The sequence below is a fragment of the Mus musculus genome, chromosome 4, assembly GCF_000001635.26.
Source record: "Mus musculus strain C57BL/6J chromosome 4, GRCm38.p6 C57BL/6J".
NCBI lineage: Eukaryota > Metazoa > Chordata > Mammalia > Rodentia > Muridae > Mus > Mus musculus.
In genome coordinates, this window is record NC_000070.6 from 84,551,677 (window position 1) to 84,577,105 (window position 25,429).

Here is a 25,429-nt window from a genome sequence, read left to right on the forward strand (position 1 = left end):
ATCCAACCTCAGTGCACAGAATCAGGTTGTCATTCTCAAATGCCCCTTTCCTTCTCAGAAGACTAAGGCAACATGTAAACTAGCCAGTAATCAAATGTAACTTTAACATATAAAGTAAGGCTAAAGCTCAGGTTCCAAATGCATTAAGGCACATAACTTAATATATGCAAATTATGCAGGAGCAGCAGGCTGGGCTCAGTCACAGAGGTGGGGCAGGCAATTGAGGAAATGTCATTTTTCTTGAGAACAAAGTGTAGGACTTGCTTTGCAACATCTGTTGGTCTGTGTGAAATGTTAACAGATGTCTTAAGTGGAAAAAAAGGAGAAAGAATTAATAAAGGAAAACTCCTCTGAACAGATAATCCACCCAAATTTCCATATTCCTAAGGAAGAAAGTTGACAGCAGCCTTTTCCCCTCTGAAGCCTGCCATCCTTACTTTATTGTGCGGTTTCTTTTCCGACACAAAGTTAAGAAGGAACAATTTTGACTCGATATAAAGAATAGAAAGAACTAAAGCTAGTAACAATTTCAATTTTAAATTTTTCCAATTTTTTTGTGTTTGCTTTATAAGTATATAGTTATCTATGTTTATTGCTTTCCCTAAACTCACAGATAACAATTTGATGAGAGGACAGTAAAATATTCGTTTCCCTTAAAACATAAAACCCAAACATAGTGAATACACAAGCAAATGTATGTGCAAGTTGTGGAGAAAAGAAAGGAGGTAAGATTAAACAGTTCTTAAGATCAAGACCTGGTTGGTTGATAATGTTGTCCATTTGAAGTGTAAATAAGTAAAATAACAAAAAATAATTAATAAAGTAATAATAAATAAAAGATCAAGATCTGTGTTATCTTTTTGTTTGGTTGTTTTGTTTTTTGTTTCTGCTTTGTTTTGTTTTGATTTTGAGACAGGTTCTTCTACAGAGCTTTGACTGTCCTGGAACTCACTATATACATAAGCCTGGTCTCAACTCAAACTCACAGAGATCTGCCTGCCTCTATGAATTATCTTCTTTAACGTAAAGATACTCACCGTTACATTAAGATTCACCTAAATATTTACACCTAAATCTTTGCTTGCCAACTGATTCCCAATTTTTTTCCATTACTACCTTTGTAAGAGACGGACAATCGTATTTTAGTTGCCAATGGATTCCAGACAGCAACATCTGACAATCATGGATCCGCAGGTTTCAATTTTAAGGGACCAGGAAAAATTTTATTTAGCAATTGTTTTTCTTGTTTCAGTTTATTAGACAACTGAACCAAGTATGTAGGTAGAAGTCTTTAATTCAGGTTTAAAGATGACACAATAGGCAGGGCATACATAGTGGTTCCAACTTTTAATCCCAGCACTTGGGAGGCAGAGGCAGGCAGACCACTGTGCATCTGGGGCCACTGTGATCTGCATAGTGAGTTTCAAGCAGAGAAGGATCTTTTTAAAGATTCTATGTTAAAAAAAAAAAAAGATGATTCATGCAGGCCAACAACTAAATGTAACCAAGTGTCATGTGTAAATGATCTGAACTACATAGTCTATTACTTTTTCTATTAAAATCTTTAAGATAAAAATTTAGGTTTAGAGTCCATGAATTAGCTAATTCAAAGTTAGCTTAAAGGGTCTTTATAAAAAGGAGAAGAAAAATCTAAGTTTATATTATCGTCTTTGATTAACATCTCAATCGTGATCCTTCTCCTCCAAGAGTCCGGGTTAGAATTTACTTGTTCCTTCATATTTGTAATATTCATGTATGTATATATATGTGTGTGTGTGTGTGTGTGTGTGTGTATACACGTGTGTGTATGCATGTATATACGTGTGTATATGTATATACGTGTGTGTGTCTATGTATATATGTGTGTATATGTATATATATGTGTATGTATATACGTGTGTCTATGTATATATGTGTGTATATGTATATATATGTGTGTGTATGTAAATACCCGTGTGTGTGCATATACATGTGTGTATGTATGTATATACATATGTGTGTATGTATATACGTGTGTGTATGTAAATACTCGTGTGTGTGCATATACATGTGTGTATGTATGTATATACATACGTATGTGTATGTATATATGTGTTTGTGTGTATGTATATACGTGTGTGTATGTGTGTGTGTATATACGTGTGTGTGTGTGTGTGTGTGTGTGTGTGTGTGTGTGTGTGTGTGTGTGAGACAACCTGAGTTGGGCATTTCAATATATAGTAGCTTCAGCCAAAACAGCCTGAAGATTCCAGGGAACAAGACCATGGTTCAGTTTTTAAGTAAGTGCACCCGTGCCTTCATTTTTAGATGGTTTTCTGCCAAACCATTATGCATATACTAAATACTCAGATGTTAACTCACAGGAACACCAACCACATCAGTGCGCAAGACAGAAATAATAGCTGTTACGCACTGAAAAAAGAAAACTGGTGACAAACACTGTCAGAGAAAACCTTATGCATTAAAAAATATCTTTATGTGACCAGAAAAGAAACACAAGGTCCCTAAAGCAAGGTTCACTTCAGAGAGTGACATTAACATTCCCCTTAGGAAAATATGACCTAAAGATTTTACCCAAAAGGAGAGAAAGTGCTCCAATTGACCTTGCCTAACTTGACTGAGATGCGGGGCCTGCTGACACCCCAGTCAAGGCTGAGTTCCCCAATGCACTTCAAGGAAACACTCAAATGCTATAATCAAGATATGAAAATGGACAGATGTGGTAGGTGTTACAAAATGCTAAGGAATGCTGAATCCCTTGGAATCAAGATTCACATTTCAAAAAAGCATCTTCAGTCAGTACAAATCTCATGCCTACAAAAGATCAAACATTTCACTATTTTGTTTTGATCTAAAAACTGAAAAAATGACTTTAATCTTTTTGTGTGTACAAGCAGTGACAACAGCTGTCTCACTACCACAAGCCACAGTTGATGTTCTTTGAGAAAATCTTCTCAAAGAATCAGCGGTGTCTTTCCTTAAATGACAATAAAATAACAATAACAATAAAAAGCAAAAGCAAAAGACAAAACCCAATGGCTGGGGCATGGAGTGCACTGGGGATTTACTTTCCTATGACCACAAAAGTTGTGGAATTATAAAGATAATATTAATGCTTTTATTTACTTCCTTCTAAAAACTGCAGACAGAGATGCTGGCAGCTCCAGTAAAAATGTCATAATAATAGTTTAAATATCTGTCAAGAAAAAAGATTGAGATTCACTTCTACACTAGAAAACCATGTTGCAAGGTTGGGCTCAGGACACACAAGCACACACACATATACACACATACACGTGTACTCACAAACAGACATACACATATATAAACACACACAAGAGCACATATACCTGCACAAACACATGCATACATACTAACACACACAAATACAAGCATATATACACATATGCATACATGCATGCATACACAAGCACATACACAAGCACATACAAGCTACATACTTATACACACAAACATAAATATAAACATGCACACAAATTTGCACATATTTGTATGACTTCTAGAATTTTTTTCAAATTAAAAAATTTTAAATGGGAGAGTGGAGGCCTCTGGTGTGGGACCTCGGCTGGAAGCAAGCCAACAGGAAGCTTTTCACACACAACTGCATGTCTGTCCATCCAGCCGATGTCCCGGTTATGCTCACCTTATGAAAACTCATCAGTCTACGCTTGTGTGTGTGTGTGTGTGTGCGCGCGTGTGCGTGTAATCTATATGTCACATTTCAATTTTCAAAGACTACTACACTAACACATCCATTTTAAAAGCAGTGACGATTACAATAAATCTTCTCTAGAACTATGTGTAAAAAATGAAAAGTGGGGGGGGGTGTGAAATAAAAGAAGACATTTTATCATGATCAAAATCATCCCAGTCACTGCCACAGAATTCTACTTCATACAGTACCTTCCGAGGTAAAAACCATTGAGAAGCCAGTTAAACACACTCACTTCCTAGCACGCATATGAGTGTGAAAGACAGCAAGAGGTTGGAACAAAGAATGATTATGTGGGAACAAACCTCAATAGGACAGTCAAACAATGTGAGCATATTCAAATGACTTAAATAAGAAAGAATAACATACCTCAAGTTGAGATGGATCAACCCCACAGCACGGGACCTTAAAATGTGCTTGCCAGTCTTGCTCACCAAGCCTGCCCTCTGATTTGTAACTGAGGCAATTTGGAGGCGGGGAGGGCACAAAACGTGCCTGTTGAGAGATTAGAAAAAGAAATTATATATAGTCTGCAGGCAGTATTTTACAGAAATCTTGGTTGCAACAAGACACTTTATCTTAAAACCTGCAAATGTAATACACTCCTCTGAGCACTCAAACACTTGTAAAAAGGGTCAGTTACTAAGGTTTACAGCAACCAACAGTTAAATACATGAACTGTACAAGAACAACAGTGAGGAATAGCAGAATAGTTCACTGATGGGCAACAGGGCAGAGAGGCAAACTCAGGGTGGCTTCTTGTGTACAAGCATACTTCTGCTAAGAACCAAACCAGCACCGCACTTGGATTCTTTGCTTTGAGAGGAGATTGGATAGCAGGTATCTGACACCGGGGCTGGCAAACACAAGTTCTACCACAGAGCTACAATCCAGCCAGTACCCCAACTTATTCCATTTTCTTCTTCTGATCACCAAGAAAATCATTATAAACCTTCTTACTCACTGTTGAAGAACTATTTACCAAGCTTCACATACTGAGTACAAGAAGCTGTAGGGAACACCACAATAAGACCCGATCCCTGCTCACGGGTTTATAATCTACTACAGAATAAAAGTCATGCTTGAAGATGACCTCATATAAATAGAGACGGTGGTAAGGCAGGAACAGTAGACCCTTATGATTTAGGCAAGGGTGCCTTCCCACTGACACGGGGAAAGAAACCGCCGAAGCAAAGGCTGCCTTTGCTCTGGGCTCTGAGAGGCCACCAATTTTGCCCTAGAGAAGTGATCCAGGTTGACTAGAGCTTAGGGAGTATGATGGATAAAGTAGTAAGAAATGAAAGGATGTGCGGGTGACAGAACTACGGGTAAGAGTCCCACAGTCCTCTCAGTTCAATTTTGTGATCCACCAAGCTATCAGTCATGTCTACTCTACAAAAAGACAAGCCTACCACAGGGTGATTGTTAGTATTTTTAAAGAAAGTACATGTAGGACAACACATTAACATATGAATATAATGAAGCTAAGCGATCAGTTAGGGAACTATTATAATAAATAGGTAAAATAAGCAGATAAGGCTGATGATAAAAGAGAAACACACAAGACACCGTGAGGATGAAATTAAGGCCCTAAGAAGGACAGACAGGACACATGTAAGGACGCTGGACACATAGCACACTGGTTAAGAGCATGCCACTCTTTAGAGAACCAAGTTAGTTTCCATGTTGCATGGCTCACCACTGCCTGTAATTCCAACCCAGGGGATCCAACTTCTTCTTCCAGCCTCCGTAGGCACCTGCACGAGTGTGCACACACAACCCCCTCCCAAGATACAGACAGACACAGGACTAAATATGTTGATCACAAGAGCCAGTGTGACACTAGGCATCTGTTTGGCAGCGCCTTCTAGAGACGGGAGCATCAAATGATATAGAGGGATACAGTCATGCTCCATCAGAGGAGCAAAGGAATGTGCAGTCTGTAAACACAAAGGGGCAGAAATGGTAAAGGAAGAAAACCAAGTACAAGAAATGTGGCTTGAAAAGTTAGCAGGGTTTATTTTAAACCTAAGGTTTAAAAAGAAAAGTCTACAGTGAGCAAAGGGGACAAAGTCAGATGAGAGAAGGATATTGAAGATCTAAGCCAGAGGGAAAATCATATGAAGAGTCCCAGGAGAGAAAGCGGTAAGAACACAAATGAAAAGGTTCTCTGAAGGGAGTAAAAATATCCCTCAGACACCAAAGGAATGATACCGAAAAACTTCCCGGGTAAGAAATGCAGGCAGTAGCCGGGCATGGTGGCACACACCTTTAATCCCAGCACTCGGGAGGCAGAGGCAGGTGGATTTCTGATTTTGAGGCCAGCCTGGTCTACAAAGCCCAGGACAGCCAGGGCTATACAGAGAAACAATGTTTGGAAAAACCAAAAATAAGAAATGTAGGCAGTAAGGCCAGGCAATGATCGCACACCCCTTTAATCCCAGCACTCAGGAGGCAGAGGCAAGTAGATCTCTGAATTGGAAGCCAGCCTGGTCTACAGAGTGAGTTCTAAGACAGCCAGGGCTACCCAGAGAAACCCTGTCTCAAACCCACAAAAACAAAGCCAAAGAAATACAGGAATTGGTGTGTGTTTGTGTGTGTGTGTGTGGGGGGGGTGTGAGTGGGTGTGTGGGTGTGTGTAAATATATAAACAGAACCTACTCAGTCAAATCAGTGTTGCTTGCTTATCTGTGATTTCAGGACCAGACACTTGGCACTGAATAACTAATCAGAGGGCATCTTGCATAGGGAAGGCAACCTCTCTCAGCATCCCTTAGTTGCCTGTAGATTTTGTCTGGGGTTGGGACCCCATGGGATTTCCCTCTGCTACCCACCCCCCTCCCCATTGTCCTTGTTCAGGCCCTGCCATATTGTAACAATTAAAGAAGATGAGGCCAGAAACTTGAGAAGGAGCAAGGGTGGGGCCATGGAAGTTGTTAGAAGAAGGAAAGGGAATGGAGAGAAATGATGTAATTATATTTTACTTAAAACAATAATAAATACACTTAGTGTTTTGAAAAAGAAACACAGATATTACGAGTCCAGTTAAAAGCACAAACTAGAGAAGAACTGGCGAAAAGCAAAGGAACAGTCTACTCAGAAGGGCGATGGAGATCAGACTCCATGAGGGTCTGCCAGCCAGCCGCAGAGAGGGCTGCCTCTGAAAGCCAGTCTCCTCCCAGTCACAACGCATGGGCCTGGTAGTTAGGGACGTGTACCATTCTTGCCCCAATACCTACGTGAGATGGCTCACAACTGCTGTAACTACAGCTCCAGGGGATCTGATGACCAGACACATACATACATACATACATATGTACATATGTGCATATGTACACCCCCCTTCTCAAAGATTTATCTTTTAAAGAATCTTTTTTAAAGGCAGTGTAGGTAGGAGTTGGAAATACTGGCACGGAAATCTGAAATCCTGGAAACCAACACAGGGTTCTGAATGCCTTGCTCCAGAACATATGGCCTAGGAGGAAACAGAACTCTGGGAACTATAGTGATCACATACATTCCCATAGTGATGAATTCATGTAAAAAAAATTAAAATACCAGGAATAGATTTTGGAGCAAATTATTTGATCTTTATTTATTCATAAGCCCAATTCTAAGTACATACAGAGCATTTTTTTTAAATGGCTGTTAAGTTTACTCCTGGCTAAAGAAATTCCCCAAAGCAAACAAAAATTGGAAATACTTTGAACTATATCACATATATGATTTGAATGAAGGAAAGAGGAGATGTCTAAGCATCTTGCTTCATTAGCAGACATGAGACAACGCTGAGGAGGTGAGTCCCCCCACCCGTCACTGCTGCTATGTCCAGGCACTTCTGATCCAAAGTCCCATCAACTCTCCACCCAATTAGTGAGGACTACATTAGGAGAACTCAGCACTTTTAGTCCAGAGTCCCTCTAGAGACCAGAGAAATGATGAGTTCCATCACATGGCCAGTACCAACAGCCACCGAAGAAACACCTCAGGGACATGGACAAAGACATTTATCTGCTGTGCTGACAGCCACTACAACCAGCCTTCCTAACAGAGTCCTTTCTGTAGGGACCGCTGTCTAAGTGACCTGTCATATAGCTTTATAAAGTAGCATTAATACTGTGGGCCAAAATGAGATTGATCTTTGAGCTTCGTGGTCTCCTGTTGTCAACAGTGCATTATAAAACCAATACTAAATACTTTATAAACAGGTCTCCCTACAGTGTATTAGAGAAACAGTGCATATTTCATGCTCCATAGTTAGGTAGCCACATATCCATCAGGCTAATACATTATTTATTAGATACCCAGAAGTGCAATAAGAGTCAATAAACTAACTTCTGGATACTTGTATGCAACTATTTCAATGGAAATTGTAACCTGGATGAGAAAACATTCTCACTAACAATGGCAGATGGAAGACCCTCTCTCAAGTATACCATTAGAAGGGAGTATATACATCGAGAGAGAGAGAGAGAGAGAGAGAGAGAGAGAGAGAGAGAAGAAATTCCTATGTCTAGAAGCTATTTTTTTTGTTTGTTTTTTGTTTGTTTGTTTGAGACAGGGTTTCTCTGTGTAGCCCTAGAAGATAATTTTTGTTACTGAACTTTAAGTGATACCGAGCATCATATACATTTCTCATTTGTATATAAAGGCCTCGGATTCTCCCATCCTCAGGGACAGCTCATGTCAGCGAACTAATAATTGGTAGAAACATGTCTATCGTACCTTAACTCAGATGACAGCTTTCACTGCTGCTTTGCACTTGTGATCTCAAAGAAACTGCGCAATGACTTGAGTGTGTGTACAAAGTCTGTACTACACACGCAGCGAGGAGTGTGGAAGTTATTAGCCAAAGGTTTAAAGGAACTTTCGTTTATTTCTTCATTTCTTTTCCCGCCTTGTATTTTTGGTTAAAGCTCCCAGGCCCTTAGATACATGTGATGCAGTCCCCGATGCCCAGCTTAATTCTATCATTTCTGAAAGAGGACCTTCTGTTCTGGAATGTATTCCAGCCCTTCAAAGAAGAAATGTCTTCAGCTGGGAGTTATTTCTCAAACTATCAGAGGCGTGGACCTTTGTGTAGCATTGTGGGTGCCATGGTTTCACATGCTGGCCACATTAATACTGAAGAGCAAGCATCTGTAACCCACAGCTGTGGCGCTCCAGCCCCAAAGCACCCGCAGGGCCGCTGCCAACGCAAACCACTCTTCCCGTCCCACATCGGAACCACACTGGTTTTCTTCAGGAGCCAGAGACTCTAGATACAGTTCTGAAAATGGGGTTTTGGGTACTTTCCACTCACATGATGGGTATGGACTGTCAAGAAGAATACTGTCAGGGGCATTGGCTCTTTCCTTCTCCCCATCCCACATCAAGTGGATAAGCTATAAAGGGGGAAGGAGGGAGTGCAGCGGGGGATAGGCTCAATGAATAGCATATATGTATATAAAATGTGCTTATGTAACTAACACAATAGTATGCACAATGAATATATACAGTGAAAATTTTTTCCAGAGAAGGATAAACAAAAGTTATAGTGTTGAAGTATTTAAAAAGCCCCCTAGGGAAACAACCTAAATGGACAAACATATAGTGTTTTTTCCACAGTGGTTTTATTTTTCTTCCTAATATCTTATAGCTTTATTCCTATAGGCAAGAGTTTTGAAGGTTGAAAAACATTTTATGAGGGTGAAAGAAGCAGAAATAAAGGACAAGCATGGGAGAGATGATTTCACATTTCTTCCTCAAAGAGATAGCCCTGAACCCTAGACATCATGAAAGCTGATAGGAAAACATGGACTGAGACTAACTTCTTTGTATTATTTTTGCTACTACAACCACTACTGCTAAGATGACTCTTCATATTAATGAGTTTGGTATGTAGACAAACTATAAAAGATGCAGTCTCTGACCTCAAGTACTTATCTGTGTCTGTGGGGATTTACTACTCTTGCTAGATTTACTTTCCTCTTCATACTCTTGCCCGGAGGAAGTGATCATCACTCAAGACTTGGAGCCTTTCCATGGGTGGGGTTTACATATGGCGAGGAGAAGGGGGTATTTGCCCTTGGACACAGATGGTACCAGATCCGAAGCTTAGTGAGTCTGGTTTGCTTGCAGCAAAGAGAAAGACTAAAATTTACTTTTAAAACAACAACAACAACAACAACAAAAACCTGACAATGATCTCACTGAGCTTTATTTAAAAAGTTATAGATGTGAAAGTACATAGTACTAAGTGCATTATCATATCAAGCACATGCATGCACGAACTGTGTCACTATGCACTGAACTGGTATCTTACAGCTTTTTCTGTATGTATGCTGCAGCAATCTCTGCCATACAGCAGCCCATGTGCATTCCATGTGTGCCCAGCAGTCAACTGTGTATCGTGGTGAGAAGTCCAGCAAGGAGACATTTTCGAAACGCAGGGCTGACTATATGTAGAAACTTACTTACTGGCCAAATCACTTAACCCAAAGTTTCCACCTCCAAATAGTAACAGTAGAGGTAAGTCATAGAATTGTTGTGAAAACTAAATACTTTGGTTAGTACAAAAGGTTTACCTAGTTTCTAAGCATAGATACTCAACAAATATGACTCTCTCTCTCTCTCTCTCTCTCTCTCTCTCTCTGTGTGTGTGTGTGTGTGTGTGTATGTTCAGATTTCAAACTAGATGGTGTGTGTGTGTGTGTGTGTGTGTGTATGTTCAGATTTCAAACTAGATGGCCTTGAACATTTTTGTTTGGCTTCATGTGTTTTAATTAATGGGCAACATATAAAGTCCAATAAATATTAAAGTTAAAATACAAGTTCTCAGCTGCATGGGTGGAGGGGTGAGTTAAAGTGAGGCAAAAGGTAAAGTATTGGGAAACTGAAGATGCAGCAGAAACATTCCTCTACAGCAACTGTAAGCTGGGCTGGAACACAAGCTACTGTCTGCTTAGCAGGCACCCCTCCCCCACCCTCACCTGTTTTCCTCATTTTGTTGTTTGCCTGGCTCTGTGAGCCATTCAAGTACTACATATGGAGAGTTCATTCCCACGCACAAAGGAAAACGGTAGTTAAACAAGGCTGGCATTGAACTCACTAAGATCCACCTTCCCCTGCCTCCTGAGTGCTGGGATTAAAGGTGTGCACCACTATGCACAGCTCCAAATGTTTTCCATTGCTAGCCTCTGCTGCTATTACCGTATGCACAGGCTTTGTGAGAGTTATTCTGTAAAGGTAGTTCTGAAACATACTTGCTTTCAATCAATGGAGATCTTTTCTCTGAAGAATAAGGATGTGAACTCTGAACATGGGGGAAGAGCAGGGCAGAGCCTTTGTAATCTGAGGCACCCTGCCGGGGCTGGAGGATGATAATTTAATTCAATTGCTTTATAACCAGGGAAACTGAGGCTAAAACACAAAATGAGTTGGTAACAGAACAAGGACCATTTTGCAGGGCTTGGGTCTATACCACACTACTTTGACAGTAGAGTTCAAAGCAGTGGCCAAATGCTGAGAACTCATGGTATACCAGAGTTTCTCTTACTGACTTGACTAAAGCAAATATTAAACTTTCAAGAAACCTCATAGCCAAGTCGTATTTAAACTGAGAACTTGAAATAGGCAAGACTGGAAGTCATCAAGAGTTGGACAAATTCAAGCTCTTTGTATAGCTCCATGAGCCAGACAATGAACTTTTACAAGCACAACCACTGGTAGATATTCTGACTTTCGGCTAACTCTAGCATTGGGCATTTTATATGGTACATAGAATCAAGAATGTTTCCACATCCTGTTTTCTAGAGATCTCAAAGCCAAATCATATACTTAAAGAGTTAAGGAAGAAAGTAAATATGTCCACTGGCTAAGATCTCTTATTCTATAAGGCATAGTGACAAGTTATATAAAAATGAAGTTGGACAAAAATCCAGTAACAAGAACTCTTCCCACATTAATCACTATAAATAGTCAGAGTCTAGGGAACATTACCCTGTATTTAGTATGCACCTGCCGTATGCCAGATACTGTGAAAAGGACCAAAATTCCCCTATATACATTCCATTTTTCTTTCCATAAGCCTTATTATATAAATGCAAATAAATAAAACCACTACATACCAGACCCAAAGTCCATGCAACTTAATGAACTTATATTCTGTTAGAATTGCAACTCAAAGTAGAATCTATGAAGCTTCATATTAAATTTTACTTTTAAGTATTGAATATATTTTATGTACTTATCTAATACCAAAAAAAAAACCCAGCCCAAGATCCATGACAGAATTTCAATCGGAAAAAAAAAAAAATCAACCCTGTACCCTTAACTCATCAATGATCTGAACATCAGTGACCTCTTCATTGCCTTGAACTGAGCTTTTCTTCATGTTATCTTCATGTTACATTGAATCCACAAGTACATCTGTTAACATCTACACATACATTATTGACTTGATTCTGCATGCAAGAGAAGATGTGACTCATTTCTTTCTGAGGTCATATGACCTTGGTTAATAGTGTAGATTTTAAGTCCTATGTGCATATATATGTATATAATATATTATAGTAGTAATATATATATGTGTGTATATACATATATATGTATATGTGTACACACACACTAGAGTAGATTAGTATCCATCTGCTTGACCTGAGCCAGCAGGACAGGGATCCTGAATGACAAGGTGTTGAGTTGAAGACCAGAGATAAGAAATAAAAAAGATGAGAGTAAGACAAGAAAAGCTACAGCTAGGACCAAGAGCTCTTGTATAAGCCTATGATGCAATCCAAGCAAGTTTACTAAGACGTACAGTATCTGAGATACTATTTGCTGCCAAAGTCAGCTGAGAGTTAAGTCAGATGATGTTAACACAGAGAACAAGAGATATCTCAGATATGTGTGTGTGTGTGTGTGTGTATACAATCCCCATTTGTATAAAATACTTTTAATTTTGTCCTTTACAATTTTCATGAGGTAGGCACTAATATTCACACCTTATCATTGAGGAAACTGAAGCTAGCAGGATGAAATCACTTGGCCAAATCTTGTTGCAGTAAGACTGAGTTGGTTTATTTTCAAAGCATGTGCTTACCTCAATTGTCTGTGGTGTCTGCTTTTTATTTTTTAAACAAGAATTCCCTTGAAAATTGATAAATACTATCTTGTATCTTTAAAAAGCAAATGTCTTTCTTTATCAACTGTTTTTTCAACGTGAACATCACTTAACATGAAGTGCTATCTTTAGGGCTTGGGGAAATTATTTTCCAGAAGAGTTCAAACCAAAGGAAATCTGGGAATATACCATTTTTAAAAATTCAATAATCTATCAAGTTATCCTTTTATGTAGTTATAGTTACATATTATATAGCTAACATGTACAAATTTTCATGCTTTTATCTTTTGTTTTTATTTATTATGATCCTTTTCCATGGTATATTAAGCAGCTGTTAAAAAGAAAATGTAGGTGCTAAGAAGAAACATCTCCCAAAAAAAAAAAAAACAACCACAAAAGGCACAGAACCTCACAGTGTGTGTTATTAATGTCTAAAAGTATAAAATAAAAAGAGGGACAGAGGAAAGAAGGGCCCGAGACTGTGGCCTGGACAAACAGATGATCAAATAGAATTACAGGACTTATAGGTCCAAAAAATCTTAGCAACTTTGTTTATTCTCTGGAGGAGGCTGGAAACACTGCCCACACCATCAGAGTTGTACCATTTTCAACAAAGTCCCCTCATTTCCTGACTTACAGGTTAGTCGGGCAGCCATGTGCAGACACTAAGTGGAAAGAGAAGGTGTAAATAGTCGCTCCTTTTTCTTAAGAAGTCCCCAAGTCAGTGCAAGTGTCACTAGCTGAAGTATGAACGCAGCAGAAATAATTTGGTCCTGAGAGGACTTGTGACAGCGCTCGAAACAGGAAGGCAGCATGAGGAAATGCGGGGATCATCATAGCTTGGACAGACGCAAGGTATTAATAAGAGATGAGATTACACAGGTAAACTGCACAGGCCTTGAACTGAGAACCGAGCTCCTCAAGCCGTCAAGGCAAGCTGTATGGTTTCCTAAGGAATGATGGGCATTACATATTAAGAAGAGAGAGAGACATGGGAGCTGGAGTATTCGGTTGGCGGGGGTGGGGCGGTGTTGTACGTCCACATCCCCACAGAACGCAAGGTGCAAGAACAAGCGAGCTTGTTGTTTTTCTGTACGCTACAAGTATATCAACACTTGGAAATACAGTATATTCAAACAGAAAAATAAAGCCCATGACACAATAGCACCTGAGGCCCTAACCCCAGCAATTAGAAGAAATAAATTAGAAATTTACAGGTACTTCCATTTTTTAAAAAGATCCTGCATTGTACCTCAAAAAACTAGTTTACAGAAAAATTTAAGTATCAGTATTTGTATTTATATAGCCCAAATATTTCTACCTCAAGATAATTTCTCAAATCAAACACAGCAGAGTACCGGTACTAAGTTTATTGTCATTTTTCTACTGGAAGCTCCTTCCAAAACAACAGTACTTATGGCTTTGTCCTGAAAGAGAAGACTTCTCCCAGTCTATACATCTGGATAGGGGATCACCTGCCCATGCTCTCTAGGAAGGAGCCTCTCTCCAGAACCCACAGCAAACCCACGCAGACAACATGTGTGTTCTCTCACACAAGCACTTAAATCTTCCTGATTTTCCACACTCAAGAGCCTTCCACTCAGGCCCCAAACTCAGTGTGTGTGAATCAGACGGTGGTAACTGTTCCCATATAACGGTTCCCAGCCCATTTCAGAGTTTTGTTAACAAACAATTAAACCTCCTACTCATCGGGGCTTAAAAGCAAATTCAAGTGTTTAACTTCTATATTCTTACCACATTTGGCAAACTGCCCAGTATTCAAAGGTATTTAGGAAATTTGGATGAAGGAATGAACACTGGATAAGGAGAGGGGCTAAGCCCAGGGTGTGCGTCTCTGGGCTGCTCCCTCAGCAGCACTGGCAGCCTTTGCTGACTGAGCACCGCGTGTTTGTTTTGTTTGTTTCCCTCAGCTCTTCATCCTCTCAGAGCATCCATCATGAGCCAGTCAAGACTCGGTCCTAAGGTGAAGCATCTTTCACCGCTGATTTTTCTCTCTTCTTTTCAAGTTTCTACTTATTATCATATTTTAAAGATTTTCAGATCAAAACAAAAGGAAAATAAAATAATGAATTAATAAAAGTCCAAGCTAAGTCCAGAAACACGAAGATATGCTTCTAAATGTCCTTTCCTATCCTATTTACCCGACTGTAGGTGAGCTGCCTAGGGTACCATGAACACTTGAGGTTGGATGAGACAATGAAACAGAAAGACCTCCATCTCCCTCTAGGATATCCTCACCACAACACACGGAATGCTTTTAAGGAAAGCAAGTGCTACCTCTACAATATCACAAATTAAAACCTTCAAGAAGAGCCTCTCTTCTGGCTGGGGCTATATCTCAGGACAGAGTGCTTGGTCAGGGCTGGACCACCAGGCCTCTCTACATGCCCGAAGAAATGCAGGCCCTGTTCTCTCTCATAAAACTTATCTCTTATATTACAGGTTTATCAATTGCTCTTAGTCGTAGCTCTTAAGGAGATATAAAGGTTTTTCTAGAATATTAACTTCATCAAGGTATGTTTTCCTAAGCAAATTATTATGTACATATTTTAAATGATTACGATTTTAAAGATGTTTGCCAGTGTGGGTGGATATGGGTTATACCTCGAACATGCATGACCAGCTCTCGACCACTAAGCTGTCTTTCTATTATTCTCTTCTTAATATAACAGTGTAAAGATTCCACTTAAGACAGAATTCCCATCGGAAGGCAAAATCCAACTGCTGTGCAATGTTTCTAAGAACCTTTTAAATATTATGCCTTTTTAAACCCCCTAATTTAGAAGTCATTGTTCCCTTGTAGTCCAAATGAGGCTGAGTGACAAAGGTTCACTTTCAGGTGGGAAGCCCTTTGGGAAGCCTTTGTTTCTCGCTTAAATTCCTTCTGACTTACTAGTGCCTAGCATGATAAATAAATATAAACCATTAGAAAAAAAATTGAATCTGGAATACTCTTAATGTTTTCACTTCCCTCTTGATCCAAAACCTCCACCTTTAACTATAATTAATCGGTGGCTGAAACTTTAAGGAACATTAAAGAGGGTCATTGCCATATCAAAACATTTGATCAACGCCATCAAGGTGTAGTGAGCCACCAGCCCTGTAGTCAAAAGGTTTCATGAGGTCACACACAAAACAGGTGACTTAGTATTTTAATCTCAGAACTAAAATTCTCCTGCAGGCTTGGAAAACAAGTCACGTTTACAAACAACGTGGCAAACACACATCAAAGGCAGCCTCTAAAGCTGGTGGGCTGAAAAGAAAACACAAATCACAGCAGACCCTGTACACTTTTAGATTCTGGTTCTTCTAAAAGACAACAATGAAAGACAGGCCATCAAGTAAACGCAGCCTTAAAAAGAAAAAATGAAACACAACTTAGCATTTTGTATATAACAAAGGAACAGAAAAAGTATGAGTTGCCAAATGAACCAAGACACGATGCAGCCTACATGGCTACAGCCAGTGAGCTCTGGGCAAAGGAAGGGGCTCCCACAACCTCCTAAATATGCTCTCAGTTTGGTTCTAGATGAGCATTTTAGTAGTGATTCAAACTTAAGAAACTGCAGAGAGCCTTATGTCAAGATGCTCCCATGTTCCTTAAGGTCATGTGAGCATCCCAGGTCAAATACAACATGGCACTAACAGTCTAGAAGTCAAGTGGATAAACCAGAAACTATTTTAACAGACTTAACAGGGTCCTCTTTGCAGTGGTTGTGGGAAAGACACGGCAGAGGCTGAACATTAACAATGGTTGTTAAGGTAAAGCTAATCCCAAATGTGTTACCATGAAACTAAGCACTTCAAAAAGATTTTAGAGTATATTTTATTAAATCCTGAAATGCATGTCCTGGTAAATTTCTATATAAATTTGATTTACAAATTCCGCCGAAAATGTGCCACAGCTGGCAGAATAAATGACTATAATAAATCATTATTAAATAACTGTAAATCTTTGTAATGACATAACGCCCAACCCTCCTAAAAAAAGTATGCAGCAATGAACCTTCAGTAGAAGAAAAGTGCTCTTCACACAGGAAAGCAAATTACAAAACTTACCATGCCGACATTGCAATATGATTCAATGACTAAACAGGGAGATACAATTCACATAAATTGTACTGAAGCCTACAGCAGAGTTGTGCTTACTATCACATCAAAACAGTGTATGGCAAGGGCTAACACGCTCCGGCTTCTCACACTGATGATCACACACACAGCGGATAAGTCTTACATGTACAGCTGCATCCAATATTTTGTTAGACAATAAAAACATATTCCAGGTATCAATCAACAAGCCCAGTTTGTCCTTTCTCCAAAGCTTCATAAATATTCTGTAGAAATAATTTATCTCCCTGCCATATTCTCTTCCCTCCATACACAGCTCCACCCTACTTCAAAATAAACTTTTTTTTTTCAAAAGATGTAGAGTTACATCCTTTTTGATGCAGAGCAGATGGGTAGCTACAGTAGTAACCCATTACTTCAGATACTGCTTGAAGTAAATCACTCCAAACATCTCTGCCTTATTTAGCGCTCTGCAGCTTTCATTTGTCAACGTTCAGAGGCATGGTATCCTGTCGAAACCAACAGGGCTCATGACTCTAGCCAGCAAGATGGGCTCCAGCAGATGACAGGACCCAGAGTGCCTGCTCACAGCCTATGATTGCTGCCTCTGCCTCTTGGGAAGGGTAAATTATTAACCGACACCTTCATGGCAGAAGAACTGTCTAAGACAAACCCATTAAAACTGTTAGCACACCAAATATTTCACACCGCCAGTTGGTAAAGTCTCTGTCCACACCACCATTGCTTTCTCTTGATTGTATTTATACTTCAGTTCCCCGACACTTGTCGTCATAAAATGGAAAGATGTTCCTGAATGCCATCTCTTCCTACTTTTCTATTTGCCGGACCCCAGTCAGCAGAAGTATTTTGTCACAGGAAGCCAACCCCTGCTTCTTTGAATCTACTTAGATTTACTAGAACAGGAGGCTGATTTAGGCAGGTGGTTCCAGGGCAAAAAATACACAAACTGATCTATCTAGTACGGTAGATGGCAGACAGTCTTAATTGAACTAGATCAAAAAACATTTTACAAATGAGAATTTTTCCTACCTATATTTCATTTTTCAATGTGCTGCAGCAACTAAAATAATCTTTAAGTGAATCTACTCTGGACGCACACCTGGAACTCAAACTTGGGTATTTCTTCCCAATAAGACACTTCCCCCTTCACCTTCACTTCTGAGCCACACAAAACCATTCTCTGTGTATCCCCCATTCTCCTGGGAGAGCAAAGAATCTGTGCTATGGCCTCCAACCCAACACATTCCAGACCAAATAAATAAGCCAGTAAACGGATACCTAACTGTGCGGGGGAATAAACATCTACAAGTTATGTGTGGAAACAAATGAAAATATTTCTAAATAAGCAAAAGTTCAAAGGGGGGAAGCAAGACAGAACGATAGACACCAGGTCTCAAGGGAGGCACAGGAGCAGGGGAACAGTCGGCACACCCCAGAGACCCCGAGAATCTACAACTCTGTGAGTAAAGCAGGGAAAGGCCAAGGGGAGGAACCCCTAAGCACACACACTAATGTGGAAGGCACAGATCTGGACTACAAGTGTTGGCGGCCCAATTGTTCAACCACACTGTTCAGGAAAAGTAATAAAAGATTAGAAATAATAGCCGCTGCTAGGACTATGACTCCTGGATCAACCACTTAAGGATGATTTACTTGTGTTAAATCTGTGATTACACAGAAAAAGACATGCCCTTCTCCTTTCTCCTCTCACTTTCTGCACGCCTACACACCCAGCCAGGTCCCAAGCCCCACCTAGTTGAGGGGCACAAAGCCCTATTCTCATCCTACATCACTGTGGTGGTTTGAAAGACTTACATGTTTAAATGATTGGGCCCTAGGGAGTTATTGGCACTATTAGAAGGTGTGGCCTTGTTTGTGGAGTAGGTGTGGCCTTGTTGAAGGAAGTATGTTATTATGTGGGTAGGCTTTTAGGTCTCCTGTGCTCTAGCTATGTCCAGCATGGCACCCAGTCTCCTTCTGCTGCCTTTGGATCAAAATGTAGACCTCTCAGCTCCTTCTCCAGCACCATGCCTACCTGCATGCATTCTGCTGTGTTAGCCACCATGACCATAACAGACTAAATCTCTGAAACTGTAAGCCAGCCTTAATTAAATATTTTCTGTTAGAAGAGTTGTCGTGGTGTCTTTTCATAGCATTAAAACTCTAAGACAATCACTTTCTATATAACAGATGGATTTTTTAGTGAAATCTATCTCCAAGGCCCTGTGTAGCAGCAACTTCATACCTGACTTCTCAACTCTGCCCCACCTTAGCAAATGATGCCATCCGTCACTCTGAACTCGGAAATGACTTTCTCCTTTTATAAAACACCTCTCTCTCCTTCCTTAATTTTGTAAAACAAGTGTTTCCTTGGAGACACAGTGTATCGGAGTCCTTCCTCTAACCTTTGGAACTGAGATAGATCTCTCTAGGGATTGAACCCAGTCTCTAGATTTACAGTATAGTGATAACACCAGTATAGAGATAGTAAGATTCGTTACTTAGCAAATCAACTCAACATATGAATAAATGACTGTCTTGGATCCAAATGCCCTCATGGAAACTTGGAATAGACTATCCCAAAGGGAAAACACTGTTATCATCCTATTATTTTTACCTACTTTTCCACATAAAATGGAAGCCACAGTCCCCTAACTGTGCAGCTGGTTCGAGCTACCTTCCATGTGCATACCTTTCAGTGCCTGCCCAGTAATCTACTGTGTCCTTTCTTGATGAGAATGTGTTTTGTGCTTCTGTAGCTGGCAGGATTATTGCATTTCCCAGAAATTCTTGTTGTTGTTCTAATACTTTTGTCATGGAATCAGTCTCTAGCTCCTTCCAATATCTCTACATTCACCTACTCTCTAGTCCACTAGCTACATCCCAACATGCACACACACACACATGCACGTACCCACTTTCACCCCCTATTTCAGCTTTGTGAATTTGCATTTTCTCCTTCTAACTAATTTTTAAATTACATCTGGGTTTCCTAACTCCTCTAAAAGGAACATGATTTTCAACCTCTGCCAACTTTCCCAGTTTTGATCACCTGACTCCTCTCCCAGTGACCAGTGTTTCTACCAGTCATCTCATACAAATCTCAAAAAATATCTATGAAGGTGTTCTGAAATCATTCCATTCGAGTATCAAAATGAGCTGTTATCAGTCTCAATGTAAGGAAGTCTTGTAAGTTATCACATATTTTGTATTATACCAAATAGCTTTTATGTCTTTATAGTATTTAAAATTTGATAAATATTTAACAAATTAAAAACACAGCTAAACCCTGTCCTCTTTCTTGCCACTATGCAGGTTCTTTGCCTAGGCCTCCTGCACTAATTCTCAGAACTTAATTATTTGTTTATCTTCTGTCTCCCCCATGGGCCACTACATACAACCATGGTAAAGCTCTTTGGACCTATATCCCCAGGACTAGTGGAAAGAGACTAGATAAATACTCCTAGGGTATCCTTCAAAGCTAGGTAAAACAGGGACAGAAACTACTTAAAGCTCATTTTATCTTCATGTACTTACCTATTAGATAATTACTCTAATCTTAGATCTCCAGATATAGTAGACTATCTTGAATCCTGTCATTTTGCAATGACTACTAAATAGGTAACTATTTTCAGAAGGATTCCACCACCTCACCACTCCTGCTTTCTGAAGAGTACTAAGTGAAAACAGATAAACTCAGGCCCTGGAGTTTGTGTCCAGTAAGCCCTTATACAATTTCTTGACAATTGCTAAGCGTGACAGAATTAGAAATGCCCTCATGTGTCAAGGGTGGAGATAGTGTTTCTTCTGTATGACAAAACCAGTTATGTTTGAGTATGTCTTCAAACTCATTTGTCAAAACTACAGCTGTGACAATACCAAAGCAACTGTCAATGAAACCCTGCTCTTTTCAGCAACCATCAAATGTTGGTTATATATTTGATACCATGACACTACTAAAATGATTTTTTTCTTTGTCTCAATGCTAGGGATAAACACAGGCCTCCCATATGCTGGGCAAGTATGTTATCACTGAGATACATCCCTGGCCCACCAACCTTTGATTAAAAGATAAAACCTGTCTATGAAAATGTTCTGAATTTATTCAATTCATTTGAGTACCAAACTGAGCTGTTACCAGACTCCATGTAAGGAAGTCTTATAAATTACCACATATTTTTTACTATACCAAATAGTTTTTATTCTTTTATAATACTTAAATTTTGATAAATGTTTAACAAATTTAAAAAACAATAAGGTTCGTGGTCAACATGACAAGTTAACAAAAATTCAATGGCTTTAAACAAGAAAAACTTATATTCTGTTGGACAGGTCTCACTGAGCCAAACTCAAAGTGTAGCATCTTCAAGAGGTGCTAAGAGACAATCTGCTTCCCAGTCCTATCTAGCTTCAATAGGCTGTCTGTATTGCTTGGCTCGTGGCCCCCTGATTCTGTGACCATTCTTTCTTCCATTATTACAGCTCTCTCCCTCACCATAGCTAGAAAAAGCTTCGTAACTCTTAACAACCCATGCAATTAAATTAGGTCTATTTAGATCACTCAGGAGTACCTCCGTATCTCAATGTTCTTAAACTTAATCACAGCTCTAACATCTCTAAGGTTAAGATTTGCAGGCTCTTTTATTTTGAATGTATGTGGTGTGCATGCCTATATAAAAGTGTGTGTGTGTGTGTGTGTGTGTGTGTGTGTGTGTGAGTGCTTATGTGCACACACACCCCAAGGTTGATGTTGGATGCTTGGTCCACTCATTCTGCAGGACCTCTCAACTGAACCCAGATCTCACCAATTCACTTAGTCTAGATCATGAGTTTATTCTAGGCATCACTTGTCACTACTTCCCAAGCACCAAAATTACATGAGGACCGCTGTCATATAGTCCTGACATGTATGTAGGTGCAGGGGATCTACACTCATGTCCTCATGCTTGCACATCAAGCATTTTAACTGCACACAGAAACATGTCCTTGGTGTATTTTACAGGTTCTCAAAATTTTTACATAATGAGGAGCTACTGTGCTGTTGACCAGACAAGCCATGTAAAGTTTTCAGGTCAGCATCCTCACAGTAAGAATTAACAGTATTCCTAACTGTATAATAAACCTAACTATGGTATGATGTATCCACCTTGTCACCACAATTAAAACCTTCAAACCATCAATTAATTTTATTGATAGTCACACATACATACACTTATAAGAAATTCTTTTTAAAAATGTATTTATCTTTCACTTGGGTGGATGAAATACTCTGTGGTCAGCTTGGGGGCGTTCTCTACACAGTGATTCCTCAGCAGATTTGTTTTCATTTTAAAGTGATTAAATTCTAGGAAACGAAGTCACCTAAACTTTGTTGTCATACTTCAACTTCATGGCAATAATTTTCAGATTACACCAGAAAGCAGCGTAGAGAGAGTGTACCAATTACATGTCACTACTCCAACAATAGGCTATAGCTTCACACTTCAACGTTATGAAGTGTGGTTTAAGCACTTGAATTAAGATGTTGTACCAATTGTACTTAATACTTTTGCTTTGTTATAAAAATATTTTCCCCCATAGAAAAGTTAAAGGGCATACCTAAGGCATGTTTAATCAGGGACATGAACTTACTATGCCAATGGCATTTGAAAGGACTTTAATAGAAAGGTATTTTATTAAGACCTTTTGGACAAAATCCAATCTACCAAACAAACAAACAAAAGCTCCACTAAGTAGATTTTTTTTTTCCAATTTGTTTTACCCAGACTTCTTACCCTTTGGTTAGAATGTAAGTTTCCTCACTAGCATCAGTGTGAATAGTGTGAATGGGTGTTAATAATCCCCGTAGAAACAGGGGATAAAACATACTACACATAGTGTCAACACACATCCTCAAGATGTATTCTCCACCAGGCTATTTACTTACAACCAGTCCTATTGTTTGTATATCTTAAATCTGTGTAGGCATCCCACAATAATACTAAAGAACAGAAGTTGCATAAATATGAAATAACTCAACTTTTAGAATCAGAAACTCATGAGTTAGGTATATTTAAATTTAACTTGTAATATGAATGTATAACTTTTATAACCAGAAAAATACAATAAACTGCTTCTACTGGGAGAAGAAATGCCATAAAGTTACCAAAAACAACATCTCAGTATGCCACCAAGTGTTCAGCTCCCATTTAAGACCAAAGGAAAAATACATAAATTCAGTATAATCTCCTCAGGGCAATTAGTAATTATCCAAATGCCATCTCTGTTTGATGGCTCTTAGGACACATACTCAGTATTAGGGGGAGTATAAGTAACTAAGGTGTTTAAGATGATCTCCGTCCACATGCTGGGGCTAAAACACAAATCTTCAAAATATCAGTTTATGGTCCTTCAAAGCTCAACCCTAGCCGATTACATTTTATTCCTTGGAATTCAACGGTACTGGGAAAAGGCCAGTGAACAGAAGCAGTAACAAACTCTAAAGAAGACTCCTTAGACCCTGGCTGCAGCGGGGAGTTGAGCACCTAGAGGATCCCTCACTGTCTACTCCTTGCTCCCCCATTCCCGCAGCCCCAGCAGGCACTGTTCTTGCTCACACCCTATCTGCTTCAAAATCGACCCAGGTGCACCAGGGAATGAAGGAAACTTATCACTGTCTGTAAGGTCACATATGGACTCTCAAAGAGACATGAAGGAGCCCAGAGGAGAAGGTGGCCTGGGCAATTACCTGTGTTTAAAATGTAACAGGAAATGAAGTTGCTCACATGGTATCTGAGGAGCAAATGACAACAGGGAAGAAGATAATGAGTCCTGCTGAAACTCTTCAAAAAATAAATGAATGAATGAATGAATGAATGCAGATTACCATGAAGAAAAAGCTTGTCTGACTCTGATCAATACCAAATCATCATAAGTGTGTGTGTGTGTGTGTGTGTGTGTGTGTCACATTCTACAGATGTAGAGGGAGCAAAGGCCAACTGCAACTTAAGAGATTACTCTTGGGGGGAGTATAGGGGTTTTTGGAATAGCATTTGAAATGTAAATGAAGAAAATATCTAATAAAAATTTTTTTTAAAAAAGAGATTACTCTTGATTCTGGAAATATTGTAACCACAATAACTGTATTTCATTTACTTTTACAATTTCACGTTAACTTTACTATTCCAGAAAAATTTATTATTATGTAAACATGATCTAATTGTCTCTATACAAATAAATCAATTCTATAAAATTCAGTTAGCCTTTAAATTATATATATATTTTTTTTTAAATTAGGAGTGGGGGGGTAGAGAAATGGCTCAGCAGTTAAGAACACTAACTGCTCTTGTGGAGGTCCTGAGTTCAAATCCCAGCAACGACATGGTGGTTCACAACCATCCATATGAGATATGATGCCCTCTTCTGGTGTGTCTGAAGACAATTACAGTGTACTTACATATAATAAATAAATCTAAAAAAAAATTAGGAGTTTAAAAAAAAACAAATAAACCTACCCATAATTTAAAAGCAGCATATCTGTCAAAACTTTTGGATTCTAATTATTAAATAACTAGCATAAAACCCAAATAATAAATGATAGGTTAGAGCAACTTTATTCTAGTCTTTATCTATTTGGGGATTGTAAATTCTTCAGTGCTTGTAATCAAATATGGATAGTTTCCAACATCACCTTTTTACTGGACAAAAAAGTTTTACAAAAGCAAAAAAGGGGGGAATGAGGGAGAGGGAGAGAGGGGGAGGGGAAGCCAGGATATGTGCCTTTAATCCAATAAAGGCAGGCATATCTCTGTTGAGTTTGAGGCCAGTCTAGCTACATAGTGAGTTCCTGGACATCCAGGGCTATGTAGAGAGTTGCAGTCCAGACTCTGACACTCACCTATCTTAATTATAAGGTTGTTAACTACAAGGGCTATATGTGTTGACTATAATGACTCCTATTTGAGAAGTTAGTGCTTTGTAGCTGTCAAAATGTTACACGCCACCACGTCAAAAGCATTTGAGATGGATCAGCTCAGAAATGAGGGACTAAACATAATCTCAGTACCCAGAGTATTAGTGAATAAGAAGGCAGACAAAGAAGGAACAGAGCGTTTTCGTCAGCTTCAGGGAGCAGAGAGACATGAAGGAGAAGTTAGGTTCTTTCAGAACAGTGACATCTGTGAGATCAAAGACCCAGGAAGCCAACTCTCTGTTCTGGATAGAACTCCATCTTCCACTTTTTCATAGACATCAAGTTGGTGCCACCCAAGGCCATATGGAAGTCCATCGCCTTCTGGGACAGTATATGAGGTGTGAGGAAGGAAACACTCAAGACAAAATGCCAGAAGGGGCTGATCTAGGAAACACAATCGGCTTGTACAAAAGGTCTTTGAACGCTTTCCAGAGACAGTCGGAGATCTTTACCCATCAACTCCAAACGCTTTGGTCTTTGCTAGAGAAACAGTACTTTAAAAAAAAAAAAAAGTCAAGCTGGCAGGCTGGGGGTG

At 39.3% G+C, this 25,429-nt stretch overlaps 1 protein-coding gene across 20 annotated transcripts in view; it reads right to left on the reverse strand.

Moving 5' to 3' along the window:
* Bnc2 (basonuclin 2) overlaps positions 1-25,429 on the reverse strand; it is a 409,226-nt gene that overhangs the window by 284,873 nt on the left and 98,924 nt on the right. For all 20 annotated transcript variants that reach the window (XM_017320205.2, XM_017320209.2, XM_017320204.2 and 17 more), the window contains one exon: positions 4,103-4,228. In XM_017320205.2, the coding sequence (XP_017175694.1) occupies positions 4,103-4,228 (126 nt within the window). The remainder of the gene's footprint in view (positions 1-4,102; positions 4,229-25,429) is intronic.